Below are 21,410 nucleotides of genomic sequence, written 5' to 3'. Positions count from 1 at the left end.
TTGTTGAATTATAATTCTAAACCAACTTACGAAATAGTAAGATTTACACAACCTGGTAGCATCAGATACATTGGTGTAGGATTTATAATATATCTAATTACTGGATATGTATAATAAAGATGTATATACAGATTTTTTGGAAGATTCTAAACTATTATATTATGTACGTAACAAGTAAAACATTCAAACCAAATCTTTCCCGATTTACATCACGTCTTTACGAAGAGCGCCCCCTGTGGTGGCCCGCTGACAAAAATTGAGCCAACGGATCATTCCGGTTCCGGTTCCGAGCTGGGATTACCGTTCTGTAGTAAATATTATAATCGTTATTGCTACCGTGCAGTATGACCCGTATATCTATCAGTTGATAATTCTACATGCAGTTAGCACGAGTGTAGATAACAACAGTTAGTAGATACGTGTTGTCATATGTATTTTCCTCAAGATCAAACCAGGAACAGTCGGACTTCTTTGGTCGAGTCGGAGGTAAAATGGCACTTCGAGATCCATTATTGACGGAATTGAAAGGTGAGTTTTATAAAACGATACTCCATGACAAAGGCATATACCTGTTTTTAATAATTGAACCAAAACGTGGCACGAGCTGGGATTTTTTCTATGTTGTGTGATGTAAACAGCAGCTGACATGACTTGTGCATATGGAAACACCTAGTAACTGAAACTGTTACATAATACATATATAATAGAGTGACGAGAGTGCAAATTATACTGAATGAAAATATGAAAAACACGAATAACCTAATAATGTAATGTTGATAATTTGTTTTAACGTTTTTGTCGCATATTTATAAATCCAGAAGAAGAAAAAATGAATTGGAGTAATGAATAATATTACATTATACTAGTTTTTAATTGTGTGAATATGCTGTTATGAATGCTATTTGGGTAAAAGTGTGTTGTTAATTATGTAGAAGCCGTAGTTAAATTTACAAATAAACCACTTTCGCAGTACTGTAAAGGGGGTAATTATTCACTGGGTTTTAATTTAGCTTATTTCGCTGACTGAAAAAATGCGCTAAATTAAAACACAGTGAATATGTAAAATTTAGCATAGAACACATTATCTAAATGACGAAACTGTGAATTTAAAACCCACTGAATATGCCTGAAATGGTAAATCAGTGAAATTTAAACCCAGTGAATATTAGTCATTTTACAGTATATGTACATGGGGTATTGCACAAATCAGCACATTAATGCACGGCCTTTGAGTATATATGGAGTGAATTGTGCAATATCCAACTGTCATGGTGGTTTATTACTTTATTTTATGAATGCTGCGTTCTCCCTATGCAAATTCGGTACTGATAAATGTGGGGGATTTCATCTCAAAGCCACCTTGAATATCAGTTGTTTTTGCATACAAATGCATGAAAAAAATGCCTGTGAAATGCCTACACAATTATGTTTTGGCTTTCTGTTGGCTAGAAATGAACATTTGTAAAAAAAAAATGAAAATGAAATAATAAAATATCTTTGAGTAAATTTGTAGCCACACCCCCTTCCTGAACAGTCTATTGTTTCTGTTTTCCAACATCTCCAAAATCAAAATTTGACACCAAACATCAGACAAAAAAAAGGGCATGCAAATGCCATGCACTGAATACAGTAAAAACTTGTAAGTGTGAATTACTACTACTAAGATGGTAATGAAAATTATTTTGTTTTTTGGGAATATTTGAAGATTAATTGAATGTGGAGTAAATGTCTGTTATTTCATTTCCTGGTTTCAAAAAAATTTCAAACAACTATATTATATGATTTATTTCACCAATAATAATAACAATTCTAGTAATCTTATAATAATAATAATAATAATAATAATAATAATAATAATAATAATAATAATAATAATAATAATAATAATTTCTTGGTGTAGACCACAGAGGTAGTTCATCCGAACTAATCTAGTCTGTGGCCCAATCCTAACCAATATACATTTCTATGCAGGCTATATATATATATATGTATATATACGTGCACACACATACATATATACACATACAAACAAAAAACAAAATCTCCAGAAATAAATAAGTAAAATAATAATAATAAAAAAAATGAGAGAAAAAAAGAAAGAAAAAAAAATGGAGCTGTTAATGCGCTACTCTGCACATCATATTATTAGTGGAACAATCGTTGGTCTTCTGGTGTCATAATACTTTTTCACACTTTTTCACACTTTTTGCACTTTTTGCACACTTTTTCACAGTCATGATCCCAATATGTGATTACTGACATATATTCATTGCTTACTAAGTGGTATTGGGCAACTGGTGAATGAAATTGAAAACTGATTATAAAAGTAAAACCAAGTAACATCTCAAACGAATTGCCCTGAATCACACCTACTATGAATGTGTTATTCAATATTAGACAAAATCCACAAAAACAAGCCAAAAAATTGCTGCATGAAAATCAATGTTATGCGTTTTCTTGTGTTGCGATCTAAGCATTGCCTCATTGCGAAATGTAATAAATGACTGATAGTAGACAGCAGCTGATTTTTTTTTTATTGAATAATTCATTTAGTGCTCAGGTATATAAACTATATAATAATAATAATTTTCACATACCAATTAGTGATTTTAAATCAACCAAGTATTTCACATGCACTATGCTCTCTCTCTCTGTCATTAGTGGTTGCAGTAAATTGAGATTTTTTTTTAATTTACTAAAAATATCAAGATGAATTATCGTTAGTAAAAATTGCATATTAATGTATATGGGATGGTTTGCCATTTCTTGTTTTCTAAAATATTACTATTACTGACACTTAAAAATTCCAGTGTGCACAGAGAATTTCCAAATATTATTCATCTACTTTTGCTTCTCACAAAATGAATTAGGTTTAGAAGGAACACTATATGAACGAGTCCCAGCAATTAGTGGTGACTTCATAGCATCTGCTTACAATAGAGGGCACATTTGGCGTAGTTGTGAGTTAATTATTATTTCAGTGAGATTAGGTTAAGTGAAGGTTTAATATTTAAAGTGAACATGAACATGGTCTTAGTTTGTACCATCCAAGTTCATTAAAGTTTGCAAATATTATTGATTGTTCATGTGATTTGGTTGCCATTTGGATGAGAAAAAACAAAGTTTTTTCATTTTTCATTGGTTTAGCATCTGTTGAAATCCAGTTACCCCCAAAAAAATCTGTTTAGCGTAGCATATGATTGCTTGATTTCCTTCTGTCATACAATGTTTTGTTTTTATAAATGCCATTAATAAAGTATGTTTATTTGTTTTTAGGTATTATATTAAGCTTAAAAAATGAGAAACAGATTATGAAAGACTGTAACCCAAAAGTACAGCTTTTTTGTGAAACATTGGAAAAAATTTACCGAAAGGGCCTGAAGCGTAAGTATCGTATGTCATCTTTATCTCTTATTAAGTTATTACAAGAATACTGCAAAGACTGCATGAAGGCAGTATGGTGATCATATCGATGAAAGTGTAGTAGAAATGCAGTCTTGTACTGCCTCAGTGCATACTTTATGGTATTTTTATGATAAAACCTATTGTAATCCTGTGTGTATTACCATATTTATCTAACAGATCACCCTGGGTCATTTTTTGGATAGTGGTTCGAATTTAGGGAGATTACTTTTTTTCTGAGCATTGTTTCAACATCCACACCCAGTGTAACACAGATCAGCTTTCTCATACAGGGCATGTAGTTTGATCTACACCATAAAAACTATTAATTTGTGGACTCGACTAATCCGTACACCAGATTCAATTTATAAAATGTGTTTAAAAAAGATTTGAATTTGTATCTTTTTAATTTGTGTTCTAATTTTATGGAAAACATAGCACAGAAATCGTTATTATTTTGTAAAAAAAAAAGGGTTGTAAAACGTGACATCCCTCGATGCATGCTTCACCTTACATCCATTCTTAGGTGACATTAACAGAGGTACCGGTAACACTTTGTACCAGCACATGTAACTTTTTACGTCTGTACATATTTTACTTTTATTTAGGGTGTTAACGCATTCTAATTTATGCATGAGCATGCACAGAAAGAAGAGAGGTGCTAGCCTAGCCAATACAATACAATCAGCTCATTTGCATCTGATTTTAAATAAAATTTGGGTGTACTTGTGAGGTCTGAAAAAGGGGACTTGTATGTATAACTTCATCTCTGTGTGTCTTTACATTTGTGCATCTGTTCATTCCTCTGCACCTGTATCCCTTGTCTGATTAAATTCAAACTTCACAAATACATCATATCACACAGTCTAACAGTTTCACAGTCTAACTCAAGATGACCTCATGGTGGTCATTTCCATGCTAAAAATTCATCAAAATCAAAGATTTCTTTCATTAAAAAACTAGAGCTTTGTCGTATATTGATGGATTTTATTTACACTAAATATATACATTGAACATATTGAGGCCTTTATGCATGTGATTTTGTATCCCAGATCAGATTTAAAACAGCCGACTGGTAGCCATTTTGTTTTAATAAAAGTTGTTCCGGAGCCATATCTCTAATATCCTACATGTACGACCATTCACTTTCAAAATTTGCACCTACATGTATATATCATTTGTTCATTTTGCTACATGTAATTAATTAAAGATGTGCCAATAGTGGTCATTTTAGTGGTAAAAATGTATCAAAAAACAGATTTTGCCTGTATTGTGTATGGACGAAATTTGTTCAAAATTGTCACTAGTACATACATTATGGAATGATACACTTCATATTGGTTTACAAATCAGATTTTTACAACTTTAAAGGTATGGTGATTGTGTCATGTCATGCTTTGTGTTCAAATCTGATACATAACAAAAAAATTGCCACAGCTTTTTAATCTGCAACACATTTTCAATGATTACATTCTTTTCTACTGTAAATGGGGCATGCATACATGCATTGTAATAATCTTACGGTGAATTTAAAATATGCAGGCTCTGTCCTCTTAATTTTAGACACACAAATGTATTTTATATACTTTGCATGATTTAAATAATTATGTTGATTCCAAAATTATTTAATTTGAGATCTCCCACACATAATGTATATTACTCCAAATGACCTTTCCATGAAAACTTCAGGATATTAATTCAATACATGAAAGCAAATTCAATATCTGATTGTATTCATGTCATAAAAACGTTTGTTTTTTATAATGTTTCATTATTTAATATTAATAATAGTTTTGACCTAATCCACCCAAAAATTTGGGTGTTTATATTTATGTATATACGATAAATGTAATATACAGACAAAAGGCGGCTGGCTGGTCTTCCATATCTAATAAAAATATTATTTTTAGTGGAGACTACATTGTACATATATACATTGTATATATATAGGAAGTCACACTGTGACATCATATGGTTTGCCAACCTGTATGCAAATGTCTTATAACAAGTGTCACTCACTGGTCAGCACTACCTTATGACTTACTGTGACAAAGTTGTCTATTAAGTTGTTTAATCAAGAGTGACACACATTTATTAACATACGCAGCAAACAACACCATTATTTCACTTTGAGTGCGAATGAGCAAGTGCAAAATGTAAAAAAATTGGACTGCCTATATTGTATATTTTATTTATCCAGTTTTTTTTTTAAACAAGGAAACAGCGGCACAGCACCCTCATGCCATGGCCATGCACCCCCTTACCCTGGGGAGCAGATCCTCTGGCAATCATAAAATTCTGATTGACCAGGGATCATATGCGACCACAGTCTTCAACTGTGACCTGTCTGATAGTAATTTTGGCCCCAAGGAAGCATAGAATGCTGCATTTTAACTTAAAATTATCAAAAACTCCACACCCTCAGGCTGGTAGGGAAAACCCTATCTCCCCTACTTAGTGGCTCCGCTGAACTGCAGTGCTCCCTCTAGCAGTTTTTATCTACCCTGTTTATCGTATAAGCAGTAGCAAGTTTTCATATATTGTATATTGTTTTTAGAACCTGGTTCCATATTTGGTCTTATTAGAAGAGATTATTGGTGTTGGATTGAAGCATTACCTCATTATACATGGAATGATAAGTAAGTTGACTTTGAATGGTACAATATAATAGTAACACATGAATTAAGTATTTTTGTATTTGGTTAATTTATTCATTTGCCAGATGTAGGTAGGACTTGTGTTTTAAGCTGCAATGTAATTTTTGTGACATACATGGATAGAATTTGTTCAAATTTGGTACAAAGACTATGAGATTATTACGAGGGTACCTCACTCAAAGTATGCACAAAGACAGTAGAGCAGGAGTAACGATGCGAAGGTGTACTGTCTGAGTGCATACTTTGAGGTATACTCATAATAACCTTATTATTATACATGTTTTCCTTCCAAGGATACATCATGGGAATGCCAAAATCCCAAAAGTTTAGAACAGAATCAGCGGACTTCTTTGTGTGGAGTCCAGTCAAACCCTGATGGCAGCCATGTTTGTTTTTATTATTAGAGGACGCTTACTTGCGTAATCATTCCATATTTGAAATTCGCATTTTCTTATATGGTAGTATGAAAATACCCTGTAAGATACCACAAAATTACGGCACACTAAAACTTATGGCGTTACGGTGACAGATCTAGATGTATAATAAATAATGTTATACATACATGTATATGCCATATGCACGCATTATGTCTCTGGTCGCTTGTATTCAAACTGGCAGATTTTTTTTTTCATTTGTCAATCTTTCCTATTTTTCAGATACGTTTGACCAATTTTGTTTAAATGTGTGGTACAAAGACAAAATATAATGGGTTTCACATGCATGCAAAGTTGTTTTCTTTCACATCCTTTCCAAGTTTGTATCCTCAAATTTAAATTCAGGCAAACAAAAACAGGGGCTATGTCATTGACAGTATCCCTGTATGCAACATACATGTACCTACACTACAGCTACAAAGACAGACCCCCCCCCCACACACACACACACACATCGCAAAATGCACCCACAACACCTATAAAATGAAGGAATTCCCCTATTTTTCAAGCATAACCTTTACTATAATATTATAATTCTCTTTTCAATTTTTGTTTTTCAGAATAAATCCTCTGTTTTCCTTGGCCCTTGAAACCTGTCAAAATTCTTCCAAGGTAACCAAATTTGTTCATATCTATAGCGATTTGGCAGGATCTTTGTTTCCGTGAACTACTAATGTCTACAATGAATTGGGCTTGATCTTTCTGTAAAAGATTTCTGTTTCTGTAAAGTACTTCTGTCTACATTGGAAAATGCACACAGACTTTGAGTTAAACTATTATCAATACATGTACATGTTGCATTTCAGGTGAGAACTCACCAAGGAAAAGGCAGATGTTTTCTAAGATTGTCATTAATGAAAAAGATTATTAATGTGCCAATTAGTCAACTATTAAAAAATCCCAAACTTACAGAGGTAAGTTCCAAGATGTGCAGATATGAAAAAGATTGTTGAAAATTATATTAATTCAAATATTTCTGGTAGTTTTAGATTTGATTGGATAATTATGTGTGCCGCAGAAGAGGGCACCTTGTTCACGTTTGTTTCATGTCTCGTGCTCGTTTGTTATTTGTGTACAGAGCCGTGGATTGAATTTACTACAAAATTAGTAACTATGTTTAGACCACAAGGCCATATGTTGGGGCTCTGTGCTTATTGGAGCCGAACTCAACTCAGGAGGACTGCATTTACATGACTTTAAACTGGCTCAAGCCATTGTGATCCAATAAAATACTGTCATATAAATGGTGTATTTGGCATGTTAATAGCAAGTGTTTTATTGCTTTCAGTACTGGTATGATCCATCTACTTCTATCATAGCAAATGAATTATTAAAAGGTTGGTTTAAATTAAAGGGTTTCAAGACAAAAATCTTGTGATATCAAGTAATGTGTTCAGTTCAGTAGTAGTGAATTTTCAAATACCAGCTCAAAGAATGGACTCAAAATAGCCGATTGGTGGCCATTTTGTTTTGGTGATTCTATTTTTTAAAGCCATATCTCTGATTGTTCAAACTTTATATATTTCTTAATCTTGAGAACTCACAGGGATAATGTACACATGTAATATTGTTACTTGTTTTTTTTTCAGAATCGTTAATGTCAATGCTGTTCCTTGTAACGGACATTGATTTTGAACTAAATATTAAGGTGATGTAGTATTTAATTTCTACTCAGTTGCATTGTCTTTAATGTTAGATTGTTATATTCATTTGTAATTGGCTAGAGTATGATTATAAAGCAACCTTGATAAAAAAAATTCTAGTTTAGTCAAAATCTAGTTTAGTCAAATTCAAACATATCACTAACAATGACTGATATAAAATACTGTTCTCTTGTTGTATTCCCAGAATGCAAGTTTTTTAGATGAAACATGGCAGATACCTGTGTATAAACACTATGAATTAGTACCATGTCGAGATTTAGGTATTATTGTCAGACATATCAAAAATAGAATCATGTTGGCAGATGTTAAACCTGGTAGTGTTGCCGGTGAAGATGTGAGTAGAAATTAGAGTCTTCTTTTTGCTTGACTTCAACAAAATGAGTGTTCAAAAACTACTTGTATATTTAGTACACTTCATGATGTTGAGATGTTCAATGGAATCACTTCCTGATTGACTGCATACTTGAAGTTTCCATTCATTTGTCTTACATAAGTGACCGGCATAGTTCATAAACACTGTCTTCTGGTTTAGTGATTATTTCTGTGATTTTACAAAAAAAGTAACAAATTCTGTTAATTACCCCACCACTGTGTCTTGCTACATTTCAAACAAGTTGAGGGAATTAGTGTAACAAACCCGAGTCCAAGTCTAGCATCATGGTTTTCTTTTTATTTTATTTTTATTACCTATAATACACTTTTTGAACAAAATTTTTCTTTCACTTTTTTGAATCTTGTAAAATTATTCTGTATTTTGTTTTGACTGTCATAATTTGGTAATTTTTGTCTTGAAAAACACAAAATCACTGAATTAATGGCATCAATTTCATTCACACATGATTTGAGTATAAGACATGGTGAATTATTGTCACTTGCTTGAATTACACACTTTTGATGATCTCTGGAAAATAAATGGCTCATTAATTCATTAACAATATAATTCTTAATTTAATTATAGGATAAATTAGAACCAGGCGATATAATAGATGAACTATTTGGTGAAAGTATGTATGGAGCTAGTAAAGGCAAGGTAAGGGAAATCTAAACTGATAAAGTGGTAAACGCCACTCTCTCTCTGATCAGTTGTATTATATCTACATGAAGTGCTAGAATAGCTGTTGGAATAATTGAGTTCACAGCAATTGCAAAAAACTCATGAAGAAAGTGATTCGCTATAAATATGATCAAGTACATGTATGGAAGCAAAAATGGGGTTCGAAGGTCGAACACTGCTTGCTCCACAGTGCTTATTTGTAACTGCTATTTGTAACTGTAACTGCTACACACATTTCATTTCATACAATGATTGTTTTACTAAATTGGTGATGTGTTTATTTATAGATATCTAAACTGATGTGTGATCATGAAGGTTGGCCAATTTATATTTCTGTCGTTAAGGTAAACTTTTTGACAATCATTGCACATTGTGATGACATCCAATTAGGATTGACCTTAAAGTAGCAACCAGGGTTAAACATATTAAGAATTTATCTGTAATTCAGACATTTTCAAAAAGTTACTGAGCATACTACTACAACAACCTATATATCATCTGAAAGCTAAGATATAGGTGAATACGCTAGTGTATGCAATATCGATATTTGTTTGAGGTATCTGTTTGTCAATTTCGTAGGTGCTTTTTATTGTACATGTATCTTGATTAGTTGACTCTACCCAACATGCATAATAGTTTTTTCAATTTTAAGTTTTTCTACTGAAATCTCAACAAATACTCTGCAGATATCAATGAACCTAGGTACAGTAGTGGTCTGGGATAACATCACGTACCCCGTAGATGTTTAGTTTGATGTTGTGCATACTAATTTAATACCTAACATCCATCAACTTGGATAATCCATATACATGATTACTTTAAGATTGAAATCCATACATATTAATTTGCATTAATCAGGTTATGTGACCTAATTATTATGCCTATTTTTTTTTATCTTTATCACTATTGTAAATTATATGCACAAGAAATATGACTATATATGGGCTTGTGATCTCATTGCATAATTTTAATATTAAGCACAACTATTTTAGGCACATTTAACTGATGCTGTAATGAAAGCATTAGACAAGAGATGTGGCTAACTTATCATATGACCATTTATATTTTTGTGACACACAGGAGTTAATTGTTTCAAAGGTTTATTTGATTTATCGATGCTTTTAAATTAGTTTTCTAATTAAAGCCAATGGATTGTTGTTGAATAAAACGAATGTCAAATGTCAGACTACAGCAACATCCCAAACAATTCACACGCTTCATTGAAAGTGTTAAAAATTGATGTTTTTAATAGTTATCAAGGCTAACATCGATATGGCATATGCACTACTGTATTCTCTTATATCTAAGCTTTCAGATGATGTATAGGTCGCATACTTAATAGGTTTACAAGAATGTCTGAATTACAGATTAATTTTTACCTCTTTTTCTCCCTGCTGCTGCCTTAATACAATGTCTCGTGTGCATTGGTTTGACTTGACTATCCATTGATTCAAACATACATCACACTAACATATATAAGATTCTGCAATCGAATTAAATGTAAATCTTGCAATAAAATTGCAAATTTTGTAGCCATGAAGCGGCTTATAGTTATACAATGTTTTTTTCTGTCCTGCATTTTTAAAGTCTGTTATTATACTTTTCTTTTTTTAATAGTGTCATCTGTTAAATGGTAAAATATTTTCCCCAATACATGAAAGACTTGCAGTGTTGCGTAAAGAATATGCAAACTTTAAAGAGCCTAAGGAGAGAGAACCAATAAAGAAAAAAATTCCCTCACATGCACAGCTGCCAAGAGACGCTCTAGATGAGGTTCCTATTTCTAGTCCAGAAGGAAGGTATATTTAGTTTTTGTTATTATAAAACAGTTGTATATTCTGCAGATAATAACTTCATCTTGTCTCGAGATTGTTGCCAAATTTAATAGTACGGAAAGCCATATGCTGTTTGTAAGAATTTCTTAACATAGTGCCCTCTACAATCATCTACTGAGTTTCTTTTGTTTTTCATGTGCTCTAATTGTATACTACCGGTAGGTAAATAATTGTATTGTTTGGGAACTGTTAATGTTTGTCATATATTCTATGCAAAGACCTTAAGATTAATATTGTTCATGTAGTGTTATATATAAGAAATAAAATGATTATAAATTAATTTTGATAGAATTTAATGATAACCTCATTACTCTCGTTCAATTTGAGTAAAAACTCATGTCGTAAAATGTTGTATTTAGCCACATGGAAAAGTACATCTTGCATTGCACAAATTTTTGTTATTTTACAGTGCTGGTTACAGAGTAAAATATATAGATAAGGTACATGTTGGAAAGGTAAGTTGTTGTGACAGATGAATATTTCAGTCAAATCTGAAACAGGGAATTTAGGGGAAAAAATGTTTTTGGTTGGTGCCACTGGAAAGTGTTTTTTTTTCAAACAACGAAAACAGGAGGTAATGTCGGTCTGATCAATATTTTGTTCACATATGTGCAGATTGACAAAAATATATAAAACAAAACAAAAAACTTTGTTTATGTTTTTGGGTTCTTTTCATCCATCCGGTTGTCTGATTTCACATTTCTCGAACATGCCTGGACAGATTTTGTTCAAAGATGTTTCAAAGACAAAATCCAAAAGTATGCATGAGCTTGTTAATTTGTTTTTGTTTCTTTGATCTATAGTCATTTTTGTCAAAACAAAAAACAATAACCTTATATATTAGCATGCCTTGGCCAAGTTCGAAACACTGAGACTTGTGGATTGATGTCTGTGCGTGCATACATCCATGTATGTGTCCATGTGTGCCCATGTTCATCAGTACACATTACATATATTTGACATGCCTGGACTGCTCAATTTAAACTTCACACATACATCAAACATTATATGATACATATGCACATGCATTATTTTTATGATCTGAATCAAGATGTCTAAAACTTCACATATACATCACACTTTAGGTCACATATATATCTCACATCTTTAATATAAACTGCGACTACTGAAAATGACTTGTTTATCAATAGTTGATGTATTTTCTGTGTGTAATTGTCTTACAGGAAGGTGGTGTAAATCTAATAGAAGGATCTATTAACTCAGTTATCAAACAAAAAGAAATAAATCCAAAGGTAATATTAAGAATTTTGTACACTGTATTTCCAAGATGGTCATGTTTTGAAACAAAGTTAATAGCGAGAACACCTTTATACTCAAATTAATTAGAATCAGGGAGATGTGAATATATACCGGTAATGTTATCATGAGGATACTTCAATGTACATGAACTGTTTTTCTGCATATTTTACATCATCCTAGTAATGACCCATTACTTAATCTTTTGATATTGGTTTTAATTCTAACAAAGTTTCTAAACGAGGACTTTTATTTTGGTTTCTTTCTATGTGTATAAATGTCACTTTTCACAGACGTGCTTGAACATTATTTGTGATTTGATTCAATTTTACAGGGCCGCTTTGTTGTATTTTTCAAGCATCCGTATCAATTTCTGTTTTTGAATGATTTATTTCATGTTCAGTACAAAGTAAAAACCATGTGTCTGACAATTTTATTTGATTTCCATGATATTTACATCTTTTTTTGTTCTCACATGTAAACTTAGCCAAATTCTTAGCACTATTCTTTTTGATGATTGTTGATTCTGTTGTCATATTTGGTGACTTAATCTATCACACTCCGCAAACAACCTGAAACATTTCTGCTCAATTCTCACATATATTACATGTATGTATGTTTTGAATATTTGTTTATGTTTACAGGATGTTTGGCTAGAATTAGCTGAAACAGATATTATAATTAAAAATCTAGAGACACGAAATACTGAATTGAAGCATTCCTACACTGAGATATCTTCATGTGGTAGGAGAACAGATGCACTGACTTACTTTGCCTATATTGCTGGGTAAGTGATGAATAAGATGTGGGCAGTGGAGTATATTGCTGGGTAAGTGATAAATAAGATGTGGGTAGTGGAGTATATTGCTGGGTGTGTGATGAATAAGATGTGGGCAGTGGAGTATATTGCTGGGTAAGTGATGAATAAGATGTGGGCAGTGGAGTATATTGCTGGGTAAGTGATGAATAAGATGTGGGCAGTGGAGTATATTGCTGGGTAAGTGATGAGTAAGATGTGGACAGTGGAGTATATTGCTGGGTGTGTGATGAATAAAATGTGGGCAGTGGAGTATATTGCTGGGTAAGTGATGAGTAAGATGTGGGCAGTGGAGTATATTGCTGGGTAAGTGATGAATAAGATGTGGGCAGTGGAGTATATTGCTGGGTAAGTGATGAGTAAGATGTGGGCAGTGGAGTATATTGCTGGGTGTGTGATGAATAAGATGTGGGCAGTGGAGTATATTGCTGGGTAAGTGATGAATAAGATGTGGGCAGTGGAGTATATTGCTGGGTAAGTGATGAGTAAGATGTGGGCAGTGGAGTATATTGCTGGGTAAGTGATGAATAAGATGTGGGCAGTGGAGTACTAGTATATTGCTGGGTAAGTGATGAATAAGATGTGGGCAGTGGAGTATATTGCTGGGTAAGTGATGAATAAGATGTGGGCAGTAGAGTACATGTATATTGCTGGGTAAGTGATGAGTAAGATGTGGGCAGTGGAGTATATTGCTGGGTAAGTGATGAGTAAGATGTGGGCAGTGGAGTATATTGCTGGGTAAGTGATGAGTGAGATGTGGGAAATGGAGTATATTGCTGAGTAAGTAATGAGTAAGATGTGGGCAGTGGAGTATATTGCTGGGTAAGTGATGAGTAAGATGTGGGAAATGGAGTATATTGCTGGGTAAGTGATGAGTAAGATGTGGGTAGTGGAGTATATTGCTGGGTGTGTGATGAATAAGACGTGGGAAATGGAGTATATTGCTGGGTAAGTGATGAGTAAGATGAAGGAAATGGAGTATATTGCTGACTAAGATTGATGGATAATGAAGTGAAGGAAAACTAATTTCTATGAAAAAATAATTGTCGCCAGGCATATGTGAATTGGCAATAACTCTTTCAGCCCCTTCCCAAGATTTTATTATATTCATTACCACTTACAAAATCTTACCAAATGTTTTCCTTCACTAGCAGCAGCTACTTGTGAACCCGTAGTCATGGGAACACTACTAGTGTAGTACATATTGTAAGTGAGGTCATAGGCATCTTTGTACCATGCTGTAAAGAAATAAGGATGTTAATGCTTGGAAAACAGTATGATTAGAAAAAAAATATCTAACTGATTTTTTTTTTCACAGGGACACAACATGTACTATTTCTAAATCATTTGTATGTTATGTTTTTAAATCTCAAACTGAGGAAGAGGTAAGTATGAATATGTAAGAGGTTGGTCAATCCATTATTAATGTGTGGAATAAAAGTGTTCTAAATCGTGGTGTGGGTAATTGTTATAATTAGAAAACCGGTTTTGATTTATTTATTGGTATAATAACTGACAGTGACTATGCCATCATATCTGTGGAGATTGGTACTCATGATATATAATCACAATGCAATCTGGCCACCAATATTTAACCATTTGTTTATGTTTATTTCAGGCAAAAATCATATTATGCAGCATAGCTCAAGGTTTTGGTAGAACAACATGGTTTGTTTGATATAAAGAAGCCTGCTTCATCTTGGGTCCAATGCTGACTTTAATTCAACTTTTTACTTCAAAAAGACTTTATACACTGTTTTCATGTGTGTAAACATGGAGGGTGATCCTGAGTTAATTTTAACCCACAGTTGAAAAACATGTACTGTGAAATACTTTATTTTTGCTGGAATTAATTTTTGCTGAAAAGGCTTTTTGGGCGTTTTGTATGGAATTTATTTTCACTGATTTTTGATGAGTTTAATGTGAAATATGAGAAAAAAAGTATATTCGCTGGATTTTATTTTCATGGAATCATCCTTCCAGCGAAAATAGCGACAATAAATTCCAAGCGAAAATAACGCATTCTACAGTATGTGAAAATTTTAACGCAATGTTGATCTCGGCTAGTCTAGCTCAGAGGCAGAGGGTTGGTTCGACCATAGACCTTAGAGAACAGGGACATGCTACTGTGGGTATCCCTTTCATGTAACCTTAGTTATAATCCTCTACCCAAATAACACCTTAGTGAAACTGACAATAAAGCTATGTCAACATCACTGTTACATCTTCTCTTGTTCCATAAGCCAAACATGGCCGCCAGGGAGAGTCTATGGTTTGACCTAAAGTTCTGTATTTAATCCGAAGATGAGACATGTGTGAACAAGATCCAAGGTTAAAACAACTTCCTCTTGTGGTGTCTCATTAATAGGTAACAAGGTAGAAATGTCAAGTTGAATATATGTGCAGCCAAAATATAGTTGAGGATGAGCAACATTTTGTAATGAAATGTCCAGCTTACAGTCACCATAGGGACAAATTATTCCTGACTGCACAAAATAAAATTCCAAATTTCGATAAAGAAAATAGTCAGAATAAATTCATTTTGATTATGGCAAACCATACTCTAGCACCAGCCTTAGCTGTCTTCTTAAAAAACAGCTATGGAACAAAACAGCAACAACTATCAGTGTATTAGGCCACATTTTGTGTTCATTCTATATTCTGTATTCACCATTGGCTGCAAATTGTATTTTTTTGTTTTTGACTTGTTTTTTTTTTATTTAGAAAAGTTTTTATTTTTTGTTTTCTTTTTTAGATTGTAGTTTTTTTTTTTTTTTTTTTTTTTTAATTTTTTTCTGTAAGACCCTTTTTATCCTTTCTTAAGGATTTTATGCGTCTAATAAAAAATATGTACAAATATGTACAAATAAACCTCTGTAATGTATGAACATAATGCAGACTGATGAGGAATATTTACAAAGCAATCTAGCCCTTCGTTTTTAACACATGTGAACAAAGCTTTAGTATGTTATTATATAACTTATTACAAGTACATTGTATGTAGTTAGATACAAGTATTGTCAACCCTATTTTCAATTTTAAAAAATTCAATTTCTTTTATTACATATCTAGCCAAATTTGAATGTTAAAACTACATGACAGTTGCAATAGATTTCTGTGTATCTATGTTTAGATTTCTGTTCATCTATGTTTAGATTTCTGTGTATCTATGTTTAGATTGTAGATATTTTGTATATATGTTCAAATTTCTATGTGTTTAGATTCTATGTATCTATGTTTAGATTCTATATATAATGTATCTATGTTCAAATTTCCATGCATCTATGTTTAGATTTCTATGTATCTATGTTTAAATTCATATGTATCTATGTTTAGATTGTATGTATCTATGTTTAAATTTCTATCTCTATCTATCAATTTATGTTTAGATTTCTATGTACCTATATTTAAATTTCTATCTATCTGTCTATCTATCTGTGTCTGTCTGTCTGTCTGTCTGTCTGTCTGTCTGTCTGTCTGTCTGTCTGTCTATCTATCTATCTATCTGTCTATCTGTCTATCTGTCTATCTATCTATCTATAATTGTATGTATCTATGTTTCAATTTCTATATATCTATGTTTCAATTTCTATATATCTATGTTTCAATTTCTATAAATCTATTTTCCAATTTCCATGTATCTATGTTTCAATTTCTATGTATCTATGTTTAAATTCCTGTGTATGTTTAAATTGTATGTATCTATGTTTCAATTTCTATCTATCTATGTTTCAATTTCTATCTATCTATATTTAACTCATATTTCTATCAGTCATCTGCACAAATCTTAAAGGCTGTTCATTTTTATATTTCGGGTAAGGCCAAGTTTATGTCAAAATCAAGAGTCAACATAATTATAATAACTTATATAAATATTTCTATCAGGGTATCACAACAAAGAATAATATATATATATAGTATAATATAAATATGGATTGTGTATGTTGGGTTTTTATTAATTATTAATTTGCAAAGAAGTTTTATTATAATTATTGTCAGTGGTTTTCAATAAATATATCAATGTTTGAGATTGTTTTGTTTTTTATTTCAATGCAAAACATATTAAAACATATTTGGGGCAAACATACTGAAGTGTGGTTCATCTTTTGTTTCATTTATGTATGTTATAATGATATGGGTTACCAAATTAATCAATTGAATCACTCATTAGTATTGATCTTCATGTCTTGGCCTAACAAAATTATTTTATTCATTCTTTCAGTGACACAGTAGGTATGGTGTCAGTGTGTTCATATCTAAAGAAATTACACATGTCATAATGACAGCAATCTACATTCATTGAGACAGACATAACACCTGTAGTAATGGCAGCAATCTACATTCATTGAGGCTGACATGACACCTGTAGTAATGACAGCAATCTACTTTCATTGAGGCAGACCTGACATGTGTAGTAATAACTGCAATCTACATTCATTGAAGCAGACATGACACCTGTAGTAATAACAGCAATCTACTTTCATTGAGGCAGACCTGACACCTGTAGTAATAACAGCAATCTACATTCATTGAGACAGACATGACACCTGTCGAATTAACAGCAATCTACATTCATTGAGACAAACATAACACCTGTAGTAATGGCATCAATCTACATTCATTGAGGCAGACATGACACCTGCCGAAATGACAGCAGTCTACATTCTTTGAGGCAGACATGACACCTGTAGTAATGGCAGCAATCTTCATTCATTGAAGCTGACCTGACACATGTAGTAATAACAGCAATCTACTTTCATTGAGGCAGACATGAAACCTGTAGTAATAACAGCAATCTACTTTCATTGAGGCAGACCTGACACCTGTAGTAATAACAGCAATCTACTTTCATTGAGGCAGACCTGACACCTGTAGTAATAACAGCAATCTACATTCATTGAGACAGACATGACACCTGTCGAATTAACAGCAATCTACATTCATTGAGACAAACATAACACCTGTAGTAATGGCATCAATCTACATTCATTGAGGCAGACATGACACCTGCCGAAATGACAGCAGTCTACATTCTTTGAGGCAGACATGACACCTGTAGTAATGGCAGCAATCTTCATTCATTGAAGCTGACCTGACACATGTAGTAATAACAGCAATCTACTTTCATTGAGGCAGACATGAAACCTGTAGTAATAACAGCAATCTACTTTCATTGAGGCATACCTGACATGTGTAGTAATAACTGCAATCTACATTCATTGAAGCAGACATGACACCTGTAGTAATAACAGCAATCTACTTTCATTGAGGCAGACCTGACACCTGTAGTAATAACAGCAATCTACATTCATTGAGACAGACATGACATGTGTAGTAATAACTGCAATCTACTTTCATTGAGGCAGACCTGACACATGTAGTAATAACAGCAATCTACATTCATTGAGACAGACCTGACACATATAGTAATAACTGCAATCTACTTTCATTGAGGCAGACCTGACACCTGTAGTAATAACAGCAATCTACTTTCATTGAGGCAGACCTGACATCTGTAGTAATAACAGCAATCTACATTCATTGAGACAGACCTGACACCTGCCGAAATGACAGCAATCTACATTCATTGAGGCAAACCTGACACCTGTAGTAATGACAGCAATCTACATTCATTGAGGCTGACATGACACCTGTAGTAATGACAGCAATCTATATTCATTGAGGCAGACTTGACACCTGTCGAAATTACAGCAATCTACATTCATTGAGACAAACATAACACCTGTAGTAATGGCAGCAATCTACATTCATTGAGGCAGACATGACACCTGCCGAAATGACAGCAGTCTACATTCATTGAGGCAGACATGACACCTGTAGTAATGGCAGCAATCTTCATTCATTGAAGCTGACCTGACACATGTAGTAATAACAGCAATCTACATTAATTTAGGCAGACCTGACACATGTAGTAATAACAGCAATCTGCTTTCATTGAGGCAGACATGAAACCTGTAGTAATAACAGCAATCTACTTTCATTGAGGCAGACCTGACATGTGTAGTAATAACTGCAATCTACATTCATTGAAGCAGACATGACACCTGTAGTAATAACAGCAATCTACTTTCATTGAGGCAGACCTGACACCTGTAGTAATAACAGCAATCTACATTCATTGAGACAGACATGACATGTGTAGTAATAACTGCAATCTACTTTCATTGAGGCAGACCTGACACATGTAGTAATAACAGCAATCTACATTCATTGAGACAGACCTGACACATGTAGTAATAACTGCAATCTACTTTCATTGAGGCAGACCTGACACCTGTAGTAATAACAGCAATCTACTTTCATTGAGGCAGACCTGACACCTGTAGTAATAACAGCAATCTACATTCATTGAGATAGACCTGACACATGTAGTAATAACTGCAATCTACTTTCATTGAGGCAGACCTGACACATGTAGTAATAACAGCAATCTACTTTAATTGAGGCAGACATGACACATGTAGTAATGACAGCAATCTACATTCATTGAGACAGACGTGACACCTGTAGTAATGACAGCAATCTACATTCATTGAGGCAGACATGACACCTGTAGTAATAACAGCAATCTACTTTCATTGAGGCAGACCTGACACCTGTAGTAATAACAGCAATCTACATTCATTGAGACAGACATGACATGTGTAGTAATAACTGCAATCTACTTTCATTGAGGCAGACCTGACACCTATAGTAATAACAGCAGTCTACATTCATTGAGACAGACATGACATGTGTAGTAATAACTGCAATCTACATTCATTGAAGCAGACATGACACCTGTAGTAATAACAGCAATCTACATTCATTGAGACAGACATGACATGTGTAGTAATAACTGCAATCTACATTCATTGAAGCAGACATAACACCTGTAGTAATGACAGCAATCTACATTCATTGGGACAGACATAACACCTGTGGTAATAACTGCAATCTACATTCATTGAGGCAGACATGACACATGTAGTAATAAAAGCAATCTACATTAATTGAGGCAGTTTGTTCAGTTTTGTATTAAATTGACTAAAATTTAGAAGAGTTATGCTTATTTTAAATTACAGTTCATTAGCTTCGAATTATCCGGCGTTTGATTTAGGCAGCGTTCCCTAGTTTCACCGTAGTTACATACCTCACTGATCGCTACTTCACTCTAATGCAGGTAATTATAAGGTATCTTATAGGAAGGGATATTTGCGGCGCTCTAAACTAGTTGACAACATTGCATTCCTGCCAAGTATTCTGTACCCAACTTGAAACCGAATTCCGGCCGCAATTTCGGATTCCGACCAGAATTCCGGATTTCGTCGAATAGGATTTGCCACCCGGAAGTACTCTTCCCAGAACGCTAGACAACAGTCTGTTGCTATGTAGACAGCATAGAGTTATGTGTCATCACTGATTTGCTTTCTCCAGCATGACGTCAGTAGATTACCATGGGAACTCGTATATACACAGACTTGCGACGGTAAGACTCGTACGTAAGACCTGCAGCCATCCAGACCAATTCACTATTCTAGTATTCATAATTAGTTTCACGATAGTAGATGACGTCATGTCCGTGGTTTGTCTAACATTGTAATGTACGTTGCTACTCTGAAACTCTGCAACATACTGAGGAAGTTTATTTGTTTACTTGAATAGAGATTATTAGACTTGCTTGCAGTCTGTTGCGATCCCGATGAAAAATAAATATAAATTGCGTAAACGAGGGATGAACGCGAAAGTCCTGTAATCGCGAAATCCCAATATTTATTTTTCAAGAATTTTTCGTCGGAATCGCAACAGACTGCAAGCAAGTCTAAGATATTGTGTTTTTGAGAATGTTGGTGTGTTTACATATATACTCGTATGCAATTCGGATATGCAAATGTTGGTCCATTTAACTTTAGATACCTTGCCTTTAGAATCCCGTCTTTCGGATCCATCCTAGATATGTCATGAACATATGTCCATAACTTTTTGACTTATAAATGAAGAATCATTTCAAAAATATTCGTGGAAACCAGACAGATTACTTCCAAAACAGCTTACTTACATTTATTAAATTTCATAAGCCTTCGTTTGATATACATATTTTGAAAAAGATAATTTCTGTTGTGAAATATGACTATTAATACATAAACATATCTTACTCTGTTAATAAAAATAACCATAATCATTACATCTTATTGAATCTTTAGAAGGACTGTGTTTCGAAATAACATTTCTATCAATGTACAGCAATGAAGTGTTAACAATAACATACAAAAAAAATAGTTTAAAAAGA

At 33.3% G+C, this 21,410-nt stretch overlaps 1 protein-coding gene and 1 long non-coding RNA gene across 2 annotated transcripts; one reads left to right on the top strand and one right to left on the bottom strand.

Annotated features, from left to right (window-relative positions):
• Positions 1-257: 257 nt before the first annotated feature.
• On the top strand, positions 258-17,148 carry LOC100366731 (uncharacterized). Its single transcript, XM_078005990.2, has 16 exons — positions 258-528; positions 3,277-3,384; positions 5,960-6,041; positions 7,054-7,105; positions 7,300-7,407; positions 7,782-7,830; positions 8,083-8,141; positions 8,342-8,491; positions 9,116-9,187; positions 9,499-9,555; positions 10,829-11,010; positions 11,456-11,501; positions 12,231-12,299; positions 12,948-13,090; positions 14,439-14,505; positions 14,739-17,148. Exons 1-16 carry the CDS (start codon positions 492-494, stop codon positions 14,796-14,798), a joined length of 1,341 nt encoding a protein of 446 aa, XP_077862116.1. The 5' UTR covers positions 258-491; the 3' UTR covers positions 14,799-17,148.
• LOC146736147 (uncharacterized) lies at positions 14,252-20,347 on the bottom strand. The gene is made up of 2 exons (XR_014931003.1): positions 20,274-20,347; positions 14,252-14,358 (listed from the first exon to the last, which is right to left on the bottom strand). It is a non-coding gene; the product is annotated as an uncharacterized LOC146736147 (long non-coding RNA).
• Between the last annotated feature and the right edge of the window lie 1,063 nt (positions 20,348-21,410).

This window comes from Saccoglossus kowalevskii, chromosome 11, assembly GCF_978046115.1.
Source record: "Saccoglossus kowalevskii chromosome 11, keSacKowa6.1, whole genome shotgun sequence".
NCBI classification, from domain to species: Eukaryota; Metazoa; Hemichordata; class Enteropneusta; family Harrimaniidae; genus Saccoglossus; species Saccoglossus kowalevskii.
The sequence above is the reverse complement of the archived record's forward strand: the minus strand, read 5'-3'. Positions and strand labels throughout refer to the sequence as shown.